Source organism: Pezoporus wallicus, unplaced genomic scaffold, assembly GCF_028554395.1.
Source record: "Pezoporus wallicus isolate ANWC-B61680 ecotype Strahan unplaced genomic scaffold, APGP_CSIRO_Pwel_v1 scaffold_11491, whole genome shotgun sequence".
NCBI classification, from domain to species: domain Eukaryota; kingdom Metazoa; phylum Chordata; class Aves; order Psittaciformes; family Psittacidae; genus Pezoporus; species Pezoporus wallicus.
The window spans coordinates 4,296,075-4,313,157 of record NW_026642649.1 but is presented as its reverse complement, the minus strand read 5'-3'; the positions used below and the strand labels follow the sequence as shown (position 1 = coordinate 4,313,157).

At 46.8% G+C, this 17,083-nt stretch overlaps 1 protein-coding gene across 1 annotated transcript; it reads left to right on the top strand.

The window, feature by feature from the left end:
• The first annotated feature begins 12,212 nt into the window (after window positions 1-12,212).
• On the top strand, window positions 12,213-13,567 carry XCR1 (X-C motif chemokine receptor 1). The gene has a single exon (XM_057431466.1). The coding sequence runs from the start codon at window positions 12,296-12,298 to the stop codon at window positions 13,307-13,309; it is 1,014 nt and encodes a 337-aa protein (XP_057287449.1). The 5' UTR covers window positions 12,213-12,295; the 3' UTR covers window positions 13,310-13,567.
• The last annotated feature ends 3,516 nt before the right edge of the window (window positions 13,568-17,083 follow it).

Below are 17,083 nucleotides of genomic sequence, written 5' to 3'. Positions count from 1 at the left end.
CACACACTGCAGCAAGGAGCAGAGACTACAGAACAGCTTGTGGGAAGGGCAGGGCCAGAGATTAGCTTGAAAGGGAAGCATTGGGAAGAGGAAGATGCATCAGGGTCCAGACTGTCCCCACCCAGATTGCTCCTGCCTGGGTTTATACTTGTAAAAGTAAAATTAAGACTATATATCTTTGATTATCATCACGGCTTCAGTTCCAGAGCAGGATTCCAGTTCACTCCTGTGTATTTCTCCTCCCTTTCCACTTTTCCTCTTGCAGTTTAGCAGGACAGAGGCCCACAGGGTCAAATTCAGCCACCCGGGTGCAGCTCCACTGACCACAGCGGGGTTGCTGCACAAAGCACTGGGTGAAATGCTCCAGCGATCTTTCTTTCTGGCCTCATCCCTCTTCCCATCCCTGCTGCAGGTCATTTACACTGACTCGGTTTGATCTGAGCTCTTGTGATGACTGTATTCCTGAGCCAAAGCTGCAGAGTGGGAACAGCAAACTTGGGAACGGGCATGCAGATGTGCTGCATTTACCCCAATGGAGAGGGCCTCGCTGATTTGCTCCTTGTTCTTAACCTTCAAGCAGAAATCCAAAGAGGTTTCAAAAAGCAGATGGTTCATACCTGAGGTTTCCACTTTGAGGCTTTCATTGTGCAACAGTGATTTGCTGAGGATAGCTTTTATTTTCCAATCTGCTCCAATCCTCAAGTCATGCCAGCAGGGATTGACTCCTGCGCCCTGTGCTCCTCATCCCTGCAGTGTTGGACTGGCACGAGACCTTCCATAGGGTCACATCTTTCAAAATACTGCTCAAGAGGTCTGGGCAAACTCCCAAACACCATTCAGAGCCTCATGGCACCAGCCAGGCTCCCATGACCCCCTCCAAAACACCACCCCATAGGGAATCACCCTAAAGGAGAGGGGCTGCTTGGATGTGTGAGCCCTGGGTGCAGCTGGCCCTGTGTCAGCCACACTTTGTCAGGTCCTCATGGTGTCCTCTAAACAGGACATGAATCCACTCTGCCATCTTCAGCAGAGCAGGGGCTCAAATGGGGAAAGGTAATGTTTCAGCTAAGTCTGATGCTTGGTTTCATGATGACTTCAGTAAAAACGTGCAGGAAGCTACCAAAACCGTACCAGTCCCCGATGCAGGAACATGTGGTGATGCTTTGACTCAGTTTCTAGAATAGAAAAGTCTTTCAGGCAGCTTAAAAGCAGGTTTTAGAGAAACCTGTTCACAAATGGTTACACCAAATCTGATTGAAGTGGGGCTTATTAACTGAGCTTGCCTTGAGAGGAGTAAGGTATGAAGTTGATACAGCAATACATAAACAGATATAACCAGACTTGAACCGAACTGCGATGTCACTTGCATGATTTTAACCAGATCAGCTCATAACCACCCATTAAAGCTTCATAGCTTCTTATGGCAGCAACTCGAATCCCTGCCTTCAATACCCTGTGCTAAAGCAGCAAAGCGGGGTGTTGAGTGATGTCTGGTAAAGCTGGGCACTAACGTTAACCCTGCTTTCCTCACCAGTTTCAGCTGAACAACCTGACCTGCATGCAGGGTGCACGCATTTCATCCCTCCAGGGGGTGAAAAACCTGCCCAAGGGTCAGCACATACAATGCTGCATCCGTTCTCCTCCGATGGGGTATGAAAGCCCACAAGAGCCCGACCAGCTAAAACCCCACAAAGGCACTTGGAACAAGAGTTGCAGGGGCTGTTCTGGTGGTGTTGTCTTCAAGCTGCGGCTTTGGTTTTGTCTGTCTGGAGCAGAAGTAGACCTGTTGCCTTGGCAGGGGGTTCTCAGGCTCACTTGTGCTCTGCCTCAGCTATACTGGGGTTGAGAAGCCTGGTTTTGCTAGGAGAGGTCCCTGCTTCCCTGCGCTTAAGAGCTTTCCCAGCCTTGAAGTGGAAACATACTCAAAACTTCATTAAACCTGTTTTCTCCAAAGCATTCCTTTGTCATTAGAGGTAGAAAGATATTAACAAAATCAACCTAGCATGCAGGAAAACCACTTCCCATCTCAACCAGTCATATTTCATTTGCCAGTCAGCAGAAGATCTCTGCATTCAGCTGCAGAGCACTTCAGGAAAACCAGAAGAGTCAAACCTGCCATGTGCTGTGGGCCACAGCTAGAAGTTTGCCCTGCCTTTTTGCCTGTATTTAATTTTCTGAGCTTCCTTTATGTATCATAAGGATGCATTTCCAAGCCAGGGTGCAAACTTTGTCATTTTTCTCTGTCATTGTTAAAGAAAATATAGGCATTAAATCTTCAGCACAAAAGAGCAGAGTTATACTCTGTTGCTCAGATACCTGAGGGACAGTCACATAAAATCCTAGATTAAGAACTGAAACAAAAATACCTCTATAGGTGTGATAGAACAAGGGGTGATGGGTTCAAACTGAAACAGGGGAAGCTCAGGTTGGAGATAAGGCAGAAGTTCTTCCTTGTGAGGGTGCTGAGGCGCTGGCACAGGGTGCCCAGAGAAGCTGTGGCTGCCCCATCCCTGGCAGCGTTCAAGGCCAGGTTGAACAGAGCCTTGGGTGACATGTTCTAGTGTGAGGTGTCCCTGCCTGTGGCAGGGGGCTGGAACTGGATGATGTTAAGGTCCTTTTCAACCCAAACCATTCTGTGATTCTATGATTCTATGAATTGAGATTTGAGACTTAGTTTCATAACCAGAGGCTCATAGAAAAGAAGACTTCATCAGTTCATCTTGTATCTCCTCCACTCGAACTCCAGTTGACTATAGCAGGGTTATTTCCTTGTTTATTACCTTAGAAGCATTGCTGCAGCCAAAGGACCGTCCATACATGGTAGATACAGCACTAACCACTGCAGCTCTGACAAAATCCTGTCACCCCTTTTTGCTGGTTCCTGCATCACCTGCCTCATAGGGATATTTAGGAACAAGCATCATTGATGAGCAATGTGGATACACCCAGATGGAAGCCAAGATGGGGCAAAGTATCAGGGTGTCTTTGAGAAAGGGAACGCTGAAACCTAGATACTGTGTTACCACATTAGGCGGTTGTTATCAGATGAAGTGTGAACGTGGCTGCTGGTGGTGGAGCTGTGATGAAAGAACATGCTATCTTTTTATCTAAAATTGAAGCAAAACCATAACACTTCCATCCATCAGACCTGGCCAGTTGGTGCCTCCTGTTTCAGACACCTTCTCTTTGGAAATCCCATGAGAAAGATGCTTCAGGAGGAGGTGCAGGCAGCAATTCTGCATTCCTCCCATCCAGGGGCAAGCCAAGGCACAAAGATGCATGGCCTGGGTAATGGAGTAAAGGCACCCTGCCTCTTACCAAAAGTCAACATGGGAAGTTTCAGCTTCTAAATGCAAGGCTTGCCCTTGTGGTTGTGGTTTAAAATGGTATTTGTACTTCCAAAACTGAGAAGAGCACCAGGCAATATGAGTGCTCTCCTGCCTTCCCCAGGAAACACTTTGGTCCCAAGCAAATGGATGTTTCTCTTGCTCTTTCACTAGGAACAAACCCCATGCATTTTTGTTTCAAGTGTACTTGAAATCCTCCCTTTGCTGCCAAGGTTTTAGTCCAGCTCCACAGAGTGAGCCATGAATTACCCATGTGGATGCTGCCAGTGCTCAGAGCCTCTCGTGGGCTTTCCAGGAGAGACTCAGCTGCCTGCTGAAGACCATGGGACCCAGAAACATCCAGCTTGGTGGCTTGAAGGCAGCAGGGAGGAAGGGGTGATGCAGCAAGAAGATGGCCAGTCCCAGGCTGGTGTGATGGAGCTTCAGATTGGGTGGGGGATCGAGTCCTGCAGAGGTTCATCGACAGTGACTGAGGGGAGCAGGGGCCAAAAGGAAGCTCTAACAGCATTGGTGAAGAGCACACCAGCAGCACCCCAGTGCCAGCAAACAGCACCAGGGGCCCGGGCTCACCTCCAGCCACATGTAAGACCTGATCAAACCTCTGCCTGTGATCTAATGCCAGTGTGGATATGGATGTATCTGCTTGCAGATGAGCTCAGCTAAGCCTGCCTTTGGAAGAGAGCAAAGGGGTCCTTTCCACGGGATGTCTTGAGCTGCTTGGGGGAAGGCAGGGGTTAACCCTATTAAAGCATGCCACCTATTGCTAACCCTCACCACTGCACCCGTCCAGCACCCTTCTTCCTTCTGCAGAGCCAGTGTAGGCAAGATGTGCTGGAGCTTTTGTCAAATCAGCTGGTCCTGCTGCAGAAACCAGGCAGAGCTCTTGCCTCACGAGTCTCCTTTCCTCCAGCTCTACTTAGAGATCTAAGAAAAGCAATAGTATCTGTGAATATGCAGGAAAACTCCCTTAAATACGTGCACACCTCATCCTCAAGCAGGACGGAGAAGGGCAGCGCTGCTGCTGAGGGGCATGGGCAGGGTGGGTTGTCACCAATCAAAGCAGACACCCCAATAACCCTTCTGGATATTAGGGTGTCTTCTATAACATGCATGTAAGAAACTGCATTATGCTTGAAGCCCAGGGAAGCACAGGGCTCCTAGTTCTTCCACTTGTAGAAGGAGCAACCTGGTCTAGTGGAAGGTGTCCCTGCCCATGGCAGCGGGTTGAAACCAGATGAGTTTTAAGATCCCTTCCAACCCAAACCAGTCTGAGAATCCATGATTCTGTAAGAGGTGCAGACAAACACAGAGGTACTGCTGGGGGGGGTGTGTCTTAAGTTATATAGCAAAACCTAACAGCATTGTCTTTGAGTTTTAAAGTCTTTAAGGTTTCCTTCAAGGAGCACAGGGGCACTTGAAACCCCTGTGCTCCTTGGGGCTGGGACCCCTTGGAGCTGCTCCTTTGCGCAGGGAGGGGGTATTTGGGATGACATCTGTCCCAGCTGTGAGGAATGGAGATGTGCTTCTTAATGTTACATCCTGCACGGATCCTTCATGCCATCCATGGCTCATCAGCCTGAATTCAATTCCACGTTACCATCCACAAAGGTATTTAAAATCTGTTTTAAGTAAGGAACAATTGGGAAGGAAAAGTGTCCTTTACACAAGCCTGGAGACTCATGCTCACAGCTCCTAAGCACATTACTGCCTTCAGCTTCTTGTTTCCTGCCCCTTAATTTGAGGGAAGGAATTGGGCATCCTTCCCAGCTCCCAAACTTCATTTTCCCTGAGAGAAGCAACAGTGGTTGTTTAACGTGGTTTGAGCACAACATCACTAGAGAAGAAGCATAACCCTCTGCCATGTGAATTGACCGGACAGATGGCCTGAGCGATTGGAGCTACCTTGGAGCTGACGTAGGAGCAGAACATGCCAACCCTTGTTGCATGACGCATTGGTTGCCCTCGTTACCCTTACCACAAGTCCACGCCAAAGGACAGATGGCCGGAGATGTGTTGAAATGCCTCAGGAACTGGAATATGAAGGTTTCGTCTCGCTTCACCCATGCTTCCCGCACAGAGCCCCTGATGTTACTTCCTGCTGTGGAATGTGGCCTAGAGCTGACTTGATGCTAAAGAACAGATTATCTGGGTGGGCTTGGTGCTGTTGGCCACCTGCTTGCTCATAGTTTGGTGCTGAAAGATGTGTGTGCAAACCGCACAGCACTGGCAGATGGAAATGTGCAGATGTCTTCTGGTTGTGTCAGGGTAAAGCGCTTTGTGCTGCCTCTAACAGCAGCAGTGGATCTTCAAGATCAGGAAATGAGCTCTGGGAATGTGAAAGCAAGCCAGGGCTAGCAGGAGCTTCAGAATTGCTGGGCTCAGTCTGAAGGTTTCAGCCAGCTGTATTTCAGCCCAAACCTTTGAAAGGAACAACTGGGCTCAAGGGGAGCCAAGGGAAAGGATTTCTGCTCTGAAAAGCCTATTGAAAGGGAAACATGCACTTTGACTGCCAGGAGATGGGTCTTGCCTGGCAGCATGGACCAAGAGCAGTCCAGTGACACCTGAATTGCAATCACCACAGATCAGCTTAGGAGGGCTGGACTCTTCATCCAGTACTGTAGTGATAGGACAAGGGGTGATGGGTTCAAACTGAAACAGGGCAAGTTCAGGTTAGATCTAAGGCAGAAGTTCTTCCCTGTGAGGGTGCTGAAGCGCTGGCACAGGGTGCCCAGAGAAGCTGTGGCTGCCCCATCCTTGGCAGTGTTCAAGGCCAGGTTGGACACGGGGGCTTGGAGCAACCTGGTCTGGTGTGAGGTGTCCCTGCCCATGGCACGGGGTTGGAACTGGATGATCTTACAGTTCTTTCCAACCCAAACCTGTCTGTGATCCTATGAAGCCATTGCTGCCAGTGTTGTTCTTAAGAACTGGGGGAAACATTTGAAGAGATGAGATCCCCTCTTCAGATGAAGCTTTTGCAAATGACCCTGATGGGGCTGTGCCTCTGGCACCAGGAGGAAGCGCTGGCATTTGGGGAAGTAGTGGCTACACCAGCACAAGAGTGTTTCTGGCTGCGGTCAGTCCGTTGTGGTGCAAGTTACGAATTGCCTCATTGCTAGCATAAACAGTGCTCTGAATGTAACCACAGCTTGGGGGTTTTAATGAAATGCGATTTATTTTGCTCTGTTTCATCAGTGCATCCACAGCGAGCTGGGAAACAGTGCCTCTCCCCTGTACCTGCTGTCACACCAGCACTGCCAGCAGCTTCCCTCTGGTTCAGCATCATTCCTGCAGCAACACTGGAAATCCCACCCCACATGTGGTACACAAGTTCTTTGCACGTATGGCTTATAACCCTCTTGAAAAAAGTGTTTAAAAATGGGGTGTGTATAGCAAAAATACACCAGCAGCAATGGAATTCTATAGAGAAATACATCCCTGGTCTGGAAGTTGCTCCTGAGCCATAAAAATGAGCTCATGAACTTCCTGCAGAGGCCGAAGCTTTGCTAAGCTTCAGAGGGAAGATAAGCAATTATTTTTCCCCAAAGTGAAATATGCTCCTTTGCCTTGATCACCCTCTTTATTTTGTGACTGAAAGAACTGGTGAAAGAACAGCATCAGCTCCTTTACACACATTTACTTAACAGACCCCTTCCACAGTCTTAACATTAGCTAATGAAATACATGGTGTAGTGTTTGCTGTGTTCTGTCAACGCCAGCCCCATTTTGCAGTATACCATGGGGGGATGCTTGTACATCGACACACAGAGAGCCAAAGCAGGCACAGGGCAACACTTTGTTGGCAGCAGAAACCTGCAAATCTGTTCTGCTTTAGTATTAAAAATAAGAAGCCAATTTGCTTGGCTTCCTACTAAGAACCAAAGAGATGTTCTTTTCACAGCTGAATAATGGAGCGTTTATGCTCTCCATGGAGCAGATGGAAAATTGATCTGTCACATCCCTGCTGTCTGGCCTATGAGAAATGCACTAGTGTTTGGTGCCTGGTAAGTGTTGCTATTAAGACAAATCAGAATTACATGTCAGACACAGAGATCAATGCAATCTCTTTGCTTGCAGACAATACACTTAAAGTCTCACTCGTTTCTACCCTGTAGAAACAAATGGACAAGTTCCTCACTCAGAAAACCCCAGACAGCTCCAGTTTGCTGTTTCCTGCCAGAGGACTATTTCTTCTCATGCTCAGGGTGCTCACTTTTGCTCATCCATCCCTTCATGAACTCCCAGGAAAACCATGGCCAGACTCTGCCCAGCAGGGGCTGGATGGATTGCTCCTTCCCTTGCTCTTGGGCAGCATGGGGAATACCCTGAGCTATAAACACACTGGCTCAAAGCCTATTGCGGGCAACCACAGGCTGGTTAACTAACACCACTTCCATCAAAGCCTCTTTGGCCGACATTGCTCCTGCCTGAGTGCTTCATGGTTGGTTGCTGCCCAGCCACCAGCACCACATCCTTTCCTATCAGCCTTAGAGCCAGCAAAACTGGATCAAGTAGGCACAGGGTCATGGTTTCACCATCAGGTACCATGGTCCTGCAGGCTATATGCCCTCACCCCAGTGCCCCAGCAGGGTGGCAGGAGAGGGGTTACTGCAATGCCCCCAAAGGGAGTCCCCAAATGCCAGCACGTCCTGTTGATAATGTGTAACTCACAATGACAGTTTGGTTCGCTCTTATCCCTTCTGTCCAGAAGTGTGGTTTGGGATGGAAGGAAAGGTAGCAAAAGCAGAGTGTGAAGGCCAGGGTGTTATTTCTCCCCCCACAAAATACCTCCAGAAGAGAGGAACCTACAGTGAAACTGTGATAAAGGGCCCAGGGCATGTGCTGGCAGCTCTTCGGAAAGAAGAAGCTGGAGAGGGAGAGAAGAAGAAGAAGACACCATAACCTCTTCCTCATTGCAAAGACAGACTTAGCTGCTAATTCTACCACCAGGGCAACTCTGGATGAGGAGAAGGGCTGCTGCTTCAGCAGCTGCTGTGGCAGTGCTTCCAAAGAATATCATCCTTTGCATGGCAAGTGTCACACACATTAATTCTCTGTGTCTACACAGATAACATAACCTGGTCCTGCCTTGGCTGTAGTGGTACCTAGTATGCATATTTGATCTCCTATAGGTATTTCAGGAGTGGGGGCCAGGCTCTTAGTTTGAGATGTTTCTGCTTCCCTAGACTGAGGTTATCAAAGGGCTCAGGACTGAGGGCAGAGATCAGAGATCAGGGGGGAACTGGAGCTCAGCAAGGAGCTGAGTGCACCGTGTGTATTGGGAACCTGCCTTGGGAAACCCCTGGAGCACAAGTGGAAGCACTAGTCCCCAAAAAATGACACCAACTCAAGAGCAGGTTTTGCTTTAAAAGTACAGTAAGAGTTTTCTTGAGGAGCTGTGCTTCTTGGGGCTCTGCAAAACTGAATGGGGCAAAGAAAGTCCTGCTGACTTTTCACTTTACCCATGTACTGAAAGAGTCTGTTACCATGTGCAAAACTCCCCTAAGGCAGACAAAAAGTCGTTTCACCCCACACTGTCCATAATACTTCTGTGCTTTGGGCTAAGTCGACATCCTAATCATGACTTCCAGGACTTAGCTGTCCACCTCCAATATGTGACTCCAAGTGTGTGCTCTGAGATTGATACCAGTCATAGTTAGGGAAGGAGAAACATTCTTTAATGTGCTTTAACTTCTTTCAAATAAAAGGCTGTTCCATCAACCTGTTTGAAAAACTAAACCCCCTTCCTGCCAAAAAGAATCCCCATTTGGGTTTTTTCTTGCTAGCCCGAATTGGAACAGGAGATTGGTTGAGGAAGCAGCTACCAGGTAAATTCCAGGTTAGGGGAACAGAAACTTGGTTTTTGACCTTTGCTGCCTCCGTGCAACCTAAAGTGCAAATCAGACTCTGAGAAACCTGGAGAACAACCTGTGCTGCCCAGAGGAGCAGCAGCAGTCTGAACACAGATGCTTTCAAGGTAGGTGCCATCAGTGCACGCCTTATGGTAGGGGGCTTGTCCATGCTAGATTCACTTCGTCCTTTCCAGTGAAGATGTGGTTAACCTCGGTTTGCCTGTGTAATTGACAGGAACCTTCCCAAAGCGAGCTCAGCTCCCACTGCAAGGGGATGAGGCTGGTGTAATACCCACTGAGGGTGATGCGGGTTCTGCCAGTGCCAACTTCTCCCTCCACTGACTGTAAAGGGAGCAGACAACTCTTCCCAGCCACTCTGTCCAATGCTCAGCATAAGGAAGAAAGGAGCTGACAAACATCGTGGACCGCCAGCTGACAGAGGAAGTCTAACTGAAAACCAGGAGTGAACTGGAGGCCCCTAATGATAACACTTCCCCATTTCTCTGTTAAAATCCCTTTTTTTTCCATGATCCAAGGCAAAGAACAACACTGCTAGAAAAAAACAGCTTCTGGAAAAGCTGTGGTTTCTGGCCGTGAATGCAATGAATGCTGAATGCCTTGCTGAGTGCTCTTCACAAGGACAGGGATGACTTTGAACTGTAGGATGTGCTTTTCTTCCGTTCCTATTTGTCCTGACAACAGAAACTGAGGTAATTCCCACCTTCCAGTCACCTTCTGCTCTCATTTGTATCATCATATATATAATGACAACACCTGTATGATTTGTACTTCATGTGTTACCGTAGCATCTTCGCCTGTTGATTCAATCCGATCAGGTTTTTACCTCCTTTGCACGTTTCTTTGCTGAAAAATCCATGTACAGGAGTTCCTGTTTACAGAGCAGAAAAAGGTCAAATACAATAAAGAAAATATACAGGTTTAATCCCAGCAGTGCTTTACTGAATCTCAAGCAAGAAGGGAAAGATCCAGGTGCTTCAGTTTCCCACAGGGCTCCTTTATTAATCAGTGACCTGATGGAGGGCTTGTACAAACACAACATCAAAGCACACACTTAGTCCTGCTCCACCCAGGAGCAGGAGGCCCCAGGTGACATGGGAACAATGAGCCATCTCTGGGGGCAGGTGAGATCCTCCATCGAGATGCTATGGAGGAGTCATACCTTCAGCCTAAAATGAAAGGGGACATGATGGTGATCAAGACCTCAATCTAACCCATAGAGAATCACAGACTGGTTTAGAATTGGAAAGGATCCAGTTCCAATCCCCTGCCACAGGCAGGGATGCCTAGCACTAGACCACATCGCTCAAGGCTCTGTCCAACCTGAACACTGCCAGGGATGGGGCAGCCACAGCTTCTCTGGGCACCCTGTGCCAGCGCCTCAGCACCCTCACAGGGAAGAACTTCTGCCTTAGATCTAACCTGAACTTCCCCTGTTTCAGTTTGAACCCATCACCCCTTGTCCTATCGCTGCAGCCCCTGAAGAAGAGTCCCTCTCTTAATCTCTATTAATCCACAGATATTAATCTCTATTAATCCATATATATCAATCCATATATCTCTGAAATACCATCTGTACCGCCAGTAAAACCAGAGGATGACTTCCTCGGCAGGTACTTGTCCTGCAAGCCTGAAGATGGCAGCATGGGACAGACTGAGGGCCACAAGCACCGTTTCCAGTTAGAGCTGCGACCGGTGACAAACGTGCCAGGGCCACTTGCTGTCACAGTGCTGAATCCCGCACATACCTCACCTCCAAAACTGGATGACCACATCCCAGTGGATAGACGGTCCCTGGATTGTGCTGCCTGTGCGATGCTCTGGCTGACCTGAAGCACCTACCCCCACGGATGGCATTCAACGCTGGCAGCCAGCAGTGCTCCCTGGCAGCTTTCCTGCTGTAGACAACCCTCCCTTCATCCAAAGGTCTTCCAAAGGCAATGTGTCTTTTCCTGGCTGTAGCAGGCAGGTTCTGCCTTCACTGATCCAAAAAGGAAAACATCACCAGCACAATTTTGCCCTGAGTCTGGGAGATTCTTTCTTGCAACTGTACTGCCAAAGAAATCAGCGGCAGGTCCCTCACTGGCTTCAGTCAAATCAGTATCCAAACAGGGTGCTGTAGGTAAGCCTTCATCCAGGCTGTTACTTTAGACTTTGAACCACTGGCTGGAGCACTTTTCTATACCTATTTTTAGCTGACTTTCATGAAGAAATGCGGGTACTGTGACCATGTACGTTTAGCTGATTGTATGTCATCTTCCAAGTCCCAGTAACTTTTAATACTGTTGGCCAGTTTCAAACCACCATCCAGTTGGGATTAAACTCCTGACTACAGACAGCTAGACAAGCAGAGGGCAGAACCCCACAGAAGAGGGCTGCGATGTGAGCTCTGCTCTTGCTGCACTCCTGAGAATCAATGCACCCTCGACCTTCACATTGTAGAAGCTCAATAACTAACAGTTGTCACCAACCATATTCATAGAATCCCAGACTGAAAGGACCTTAAAGCTCATCCAGTTCCAACCCCTTGCCATGGGCAGGGACACCTCACACTAGAGCAGGTTGCTCTAAGCCTCTGTGTCCAACCTGGCCTCGAACACTGCCAGGGATGGGGCAGCCCCAGCTTCTCTGGGCACCCTGTGCCAGCGCCTCAGCACCCTCACAGGGAAGAACTTCTGCCTTAGATCTAACCTGAACTTGCCCTGTTTCAGTCTGAACCCATCACCCCTTGACCTATCGCTACAGTCCCTGATGAAGAGTCCCTCTCCAGCATCCCTGTTTGTTTTGTATTGATTTAGAAGCATCTTAGTTTCTGACTTCTTAAGTATTTAAGATCTCAACATTGCTTTGAGGGTAAATCTTCAGTACCCACCAATTCATTCTCTAGCCGTAAGCAATGACTTCTTTCCCTCCCAAACCCAGGACAAACAAGGTAGTTTCACTGCTTCTTTTTGTCTCTTAAAACAGAAGGCTCCACAGCAGGAGTTTAGTTATTGGGTTGATTGTCGTAAGGATTTTGGGTTGATTGTTGCAGCTCTTCAAACTAGCTGCTGGAGAACAGTTCAAGAGTTGCAGAGGCAAATGGATGAATACTATTATACACCCAATTCAGGCGATAATTACTCCTATGAAGATGTTTTTAATGAAAGCAATGTCTGTGAAATGGGCAACTATTTTGTATTTTACACCCATCTCTCTACTGTCCTCTACACTCTGGCATTTATGCTCAGCCTGCTTGGAAACAGCCTCGTGTTACGGATCCTATTCAAATACGAAAACCTCACATCTTTAACGAACATCTTCATCATTAATCTCTCTGTCTCTGATTTAGCCTTCTCCTGCATGCTGCCTTTCTGGGCAGTGGACCAGTCCTTTGGGTGGATTTTCGGTGAGTTCCTCTGCAAGGCAGCAAATGCTGTTTTCTCCATTGGCTACTACAGCGGTGTTTTCTTTCTGACACTCATGACGATCCTGCGGTACTTGGCCGTAGCGAACCCACTTTCAACCTTGAGATCCCAGACGCAGTGCTGTGGGCTTCTGGTGAGCTTGGCTGTTTGGACTGGTAGTACATTAATCGTGGTTCCTGAGGTTATCCACACCACAGTGCAAGGAAACCTGGGGGACAAGATCTGTGATTATGATGATTGGAAATGGAAGAAGGTGGACATTTATCAAAGAAATATACTCTTCCTGCTTTCCCTTGGGGCTATTGTATTCTGTTACATCAAGATACTGATAATCCTGCTCAGATCAAGATCTCGCAGAAAGCACAGAACTGTGAAACTCATCCTCACCATTGTGTTGGCTTTTTTCCTGAGCTGGGCACCTTACAACATCCTCAGCTTTCTGACTACTTTTCCATCACCTACCTGTCAGTATGAAAAAGACTCCAACCTTGCCTTTTACATCAGCCGTAAAATCGCTTTCTTCCACTGCTGCCTCAACCCTGTGCTCTATGTCTTTGTTGGAGCCAAGTTCAAGAGGCATTTGTTCCGTTTATGCAGTCAGTATTCACCCTGTGGCCACAAACAAGTCTCCAGCCCCAGGGTCTTCTCCCAAGGCAAATTCCACTATGAAGATGTGTCCATCTACTGAAGCAAGACCTCACTCGTAACACTTACCCTGGATGAGCTTTCTGATTCTAAAAGCCATGGATAACCTCTAATTCTTAGAGGCACTTCCCTGAGAAAGACACATAAATTTACTCTTTGCAAACATGCCGTGTATGGAAAGTCACAACAAAATGTACTTGTGGTGGGATGGGGAACTGAGGATGCTGAGAAATCACTTCATTGACCTGTAAGTCTTATCTTTATGTTTTGTGCAGTGAGATGGGTTTTCTCCCATGTTTAGTTTCTTTTTAAAAGCAATATATTTTAAAAGAAATATATTCACCTTTTCTTTGGGAGCTAAAACATTGGGTTTTAATATAAGCAGTGCTGCATGTTGCTTTGTCACCTGACTTAGAATACATGGGCTGTATATAGCAATGGACACATGTATTTCTGTAGCCTTTATAGGATTTGCAGTGTTTACCAGTGCTGAACTCATTGGTTATCTCTTTTGGGGACTCTCAGGATTAACTGGCCTGACAATAGAGATAAGAACTCTAAGTCTCTGAAGTTCTCAGCACAAATGTTCTTTTATCTCTTGGTATATATATGTATATATATATAAGTAGATTAGTGTAAAAGTAGTCTTTCAGATCTAAAATGGGAAGTTTGGGAGAGCTCTAGAAGGAACACAAGCTCTTAAGCAGATACTTCACTAGGATAGTAGTTTTCCTCCTGTTACTTCAGGCACCTTCCAGCCTCTGAATATCCCTTCAGGAGGCTGCAGAGGATCAGCAGCCCATCCCCACAGCAGCACAGGAGCATATTTGCCTCCAAATGCTCTCTCCCTTTCTCCTTTTGCCATGGAGCTGAGAAGACTTAAACTTTCTAAGAAGCTTATAGCACAAGTCAGTCCTGGTATCCCATTACTACAAATATTGCCTAAAACTTAAAAAAAATTGAACAGGTTACTCATTAATCCCAAAGTGTTCAGACAAATGGAAAGGCAGAGGTTGCCATGTGTCTTGTGGTGAAGACCAGCCTTTGGCTCTCGTCACCTGATAAGAGACATTTGAAATGGATGTGGTTGTTTCTGTGCACTTCAAGAGACTTTGGACTAGAGACTCAATACCACCAATTATGAAGAGACAACCTACTGAAGGACTAATGAGTCCAAATTCTTCTTCTGCTAAGCCAGGACCCCCTCATGGGCACCAGCAAAGCTCTGCAAGAGGAAAATGCTATGATGAGGAGTGAAAGGTCTTATGCACCTACATCATTTCAACAAACTGTCCTTCAACTCCTGGCACTAGAGCTATACCACCCTGAAATCAATACATTTTACATGTCTCTAAAAACACCAGTCAAGAATTAACAGGAGCAATAAAATGAGAGATTGAAATATCTGCTCTGTGCAGGCTTGAACAGGTTATTTAGTTGTCTGTAGCTTGAGCATGTTTTGTTACAGTATGTCTGAGTGTGTAAAGGGAATACTTAATACTGCTCACTTGTACTGCTACCTACCATAACCAAAGTAACTCAGAATCTGGAGATTTCCCCTCCTGATCTAATAAAGTTGTACTAATAAACATTCAGGAATTCACTGTGACTATGGTTCTCTGCCTTTGATAACCACCTATTAAAGTTAAGGTATTTGAAGAAGTAATTGTGACTTTTCATAGGTTCATTTATCTTGGAAGAGTCCTCGAAGCTAAGGTGGAGGAGGATGCTCCCAGTTAGACAAGGCTGCCTGGGGCCTTGTCTGGTCAAACTCTGACAACCCCCAAGACCAGGGACTGCATAACTCCTCTGTGTCTCTGTTCCAACGCTTAACAACTCTCATGGTGGAATTTTTTCCTTCTACATGAACAAAATCTCCTTTGCTGCAACCTGGTGATGTTGTCTTTTCCTTGCCTTCTCTATGTCCTTGCTGGCTGCTCCCAAACATTTTTGTCCTGCTTCTGGCTGGTAATGGCTTCCAGGAGGATTTGCTCCACCATCCTCCAAGGGCACAGGAATGAGACTGACCAGTTTCCAGGATTGCCCTTCTTGCCTTTTCTGAAAATGAGCATGAGTTTTGCCTTTTTCAAATCACCATGGACTTCCCCTCGTCACCATGGCCTTTAGAGGCAATAGATAGCATGCTGCAGTGGTACTGGGCAATGCCCTCAGAAACTATCACATGCATCCTGTCCAGTGCAGACAACTATATATCCAGTCTACTTAAGTTGTTCCGAAGCCATTCTCCCCTGTGTGGGCTGTATCCCTCTCTCCAAACTCTGCTACTAGGCACAGAAACCTGTAAGGCACTTGCAGCTACAGCCATCAGCAACAAGAAACACATTGGTGTGACTTCCACCTTTGTTTACACATATATGTTATTAAATATCTATATTGCTAAAGCCATAGGATGTGTCCCATGCAGATCTAGGGATGGGCAGCCTTTGCATCTCTTTCTCTCCAGGACCCCCAGATGCTTGGAAAATACAGACTGCTCCAGATAAAACATAATGCTCAGGAGACCTTGAATCTTTAATTTCACTCCATCAATCAAATATTATGTGGTCTGAGCAAATGCAGAACTGAGAGAAAGAAGCCTGTGAAGTGAAAAAGGAGAAATTAATTGGGTTTGGAAACCACAGTCTATCTGGGGGCTGGGAGTGGTGTCAGACTGAGTGGTCGGAGTACTACAACTGTTGTACAGTGCCAGGGTGGCACCTCTAACCCTAGTTGCAAGTTCCAGTTAAATGCACATGCTCTCGCTGCTCTGATTAAGTCCATACTAAATTCCACCCAGTGGGAATGGGAGGACAACGGCTTCTCTCACAAGCAGTTTAGCTGGACTGAGCCCTTCTCCCTAGCTCTCTTTACAGCTGGTCAACACAAAGCTGAGCATCACTGCCACAGCCTGTCAGAGCTCCAACCTTCCGTGCAGCCATGGGAGCTTGTACCAGTAGGGAAGATTCTCACTGGTAAGGGTCAAGGCACCAAATTCACCCTTTCCACTGCTAATGCAAACTGACTTACATAAAATAAGCAAACTTAAAATCCACACATTTCAGAAAGCATGCTGTTCGTACTAAAATAAATGATAACTTTGCTTCTGATCATAATCAGAGCAACAGTCAGACTCGTAAGTGGGTGCAATGAATTGGGCAAAGCACAGCATGCACCACTTATTGCCAGAAGGATTGTCACTGGGAGTCAGGATATCTCCATCTGTAACTCAGTAGTTTGAAAATACCACCAGTGTTATTAAAATCGTAAATAAAATTCTATTGTATCTTCTCCTTATGGTTACTACTCAGCAGTTTCAAATGCTCTTGCTCATCCAGTGTTTAAATAGGAAGGGCTTGTGTTAAACGGAGAGTTTTACTGATAAATGAAGGGAAGTTAAAAGAACATACATGTATCTTCAGTTTTACATCAAAAGAACGGTGTAATATGGCAGATCCTGACTGGAGTGAAGCAAAGAACTGAGAATGGCAATGGGAAGTGCAGGGAGTGGAGTACTCTCTCCATAGACAGGAACGGCTGATACCAAATTTAAGATAACTCTGTTTCTTTCATTCTTCTAAATAATGCTGCCTTCTGAGGTCAAGTTCTCTTTCTTGGTGGTGAAAACCTTCCAGCCCTCTGAACCAGCTCTTAACTTCCTAAACCTCAGTATTCTCTTTATACATATGCCATACATCTCAGTGTATATAAAAGACAGCTCATTTAAACTGCACGGTCCAGAGTCTGTGCCCTGGTTCTCCCATATCATTGCTGCTCCAGTTGAACCAGCATCAAACCAGCTCTACCTGCTTTGTCCACA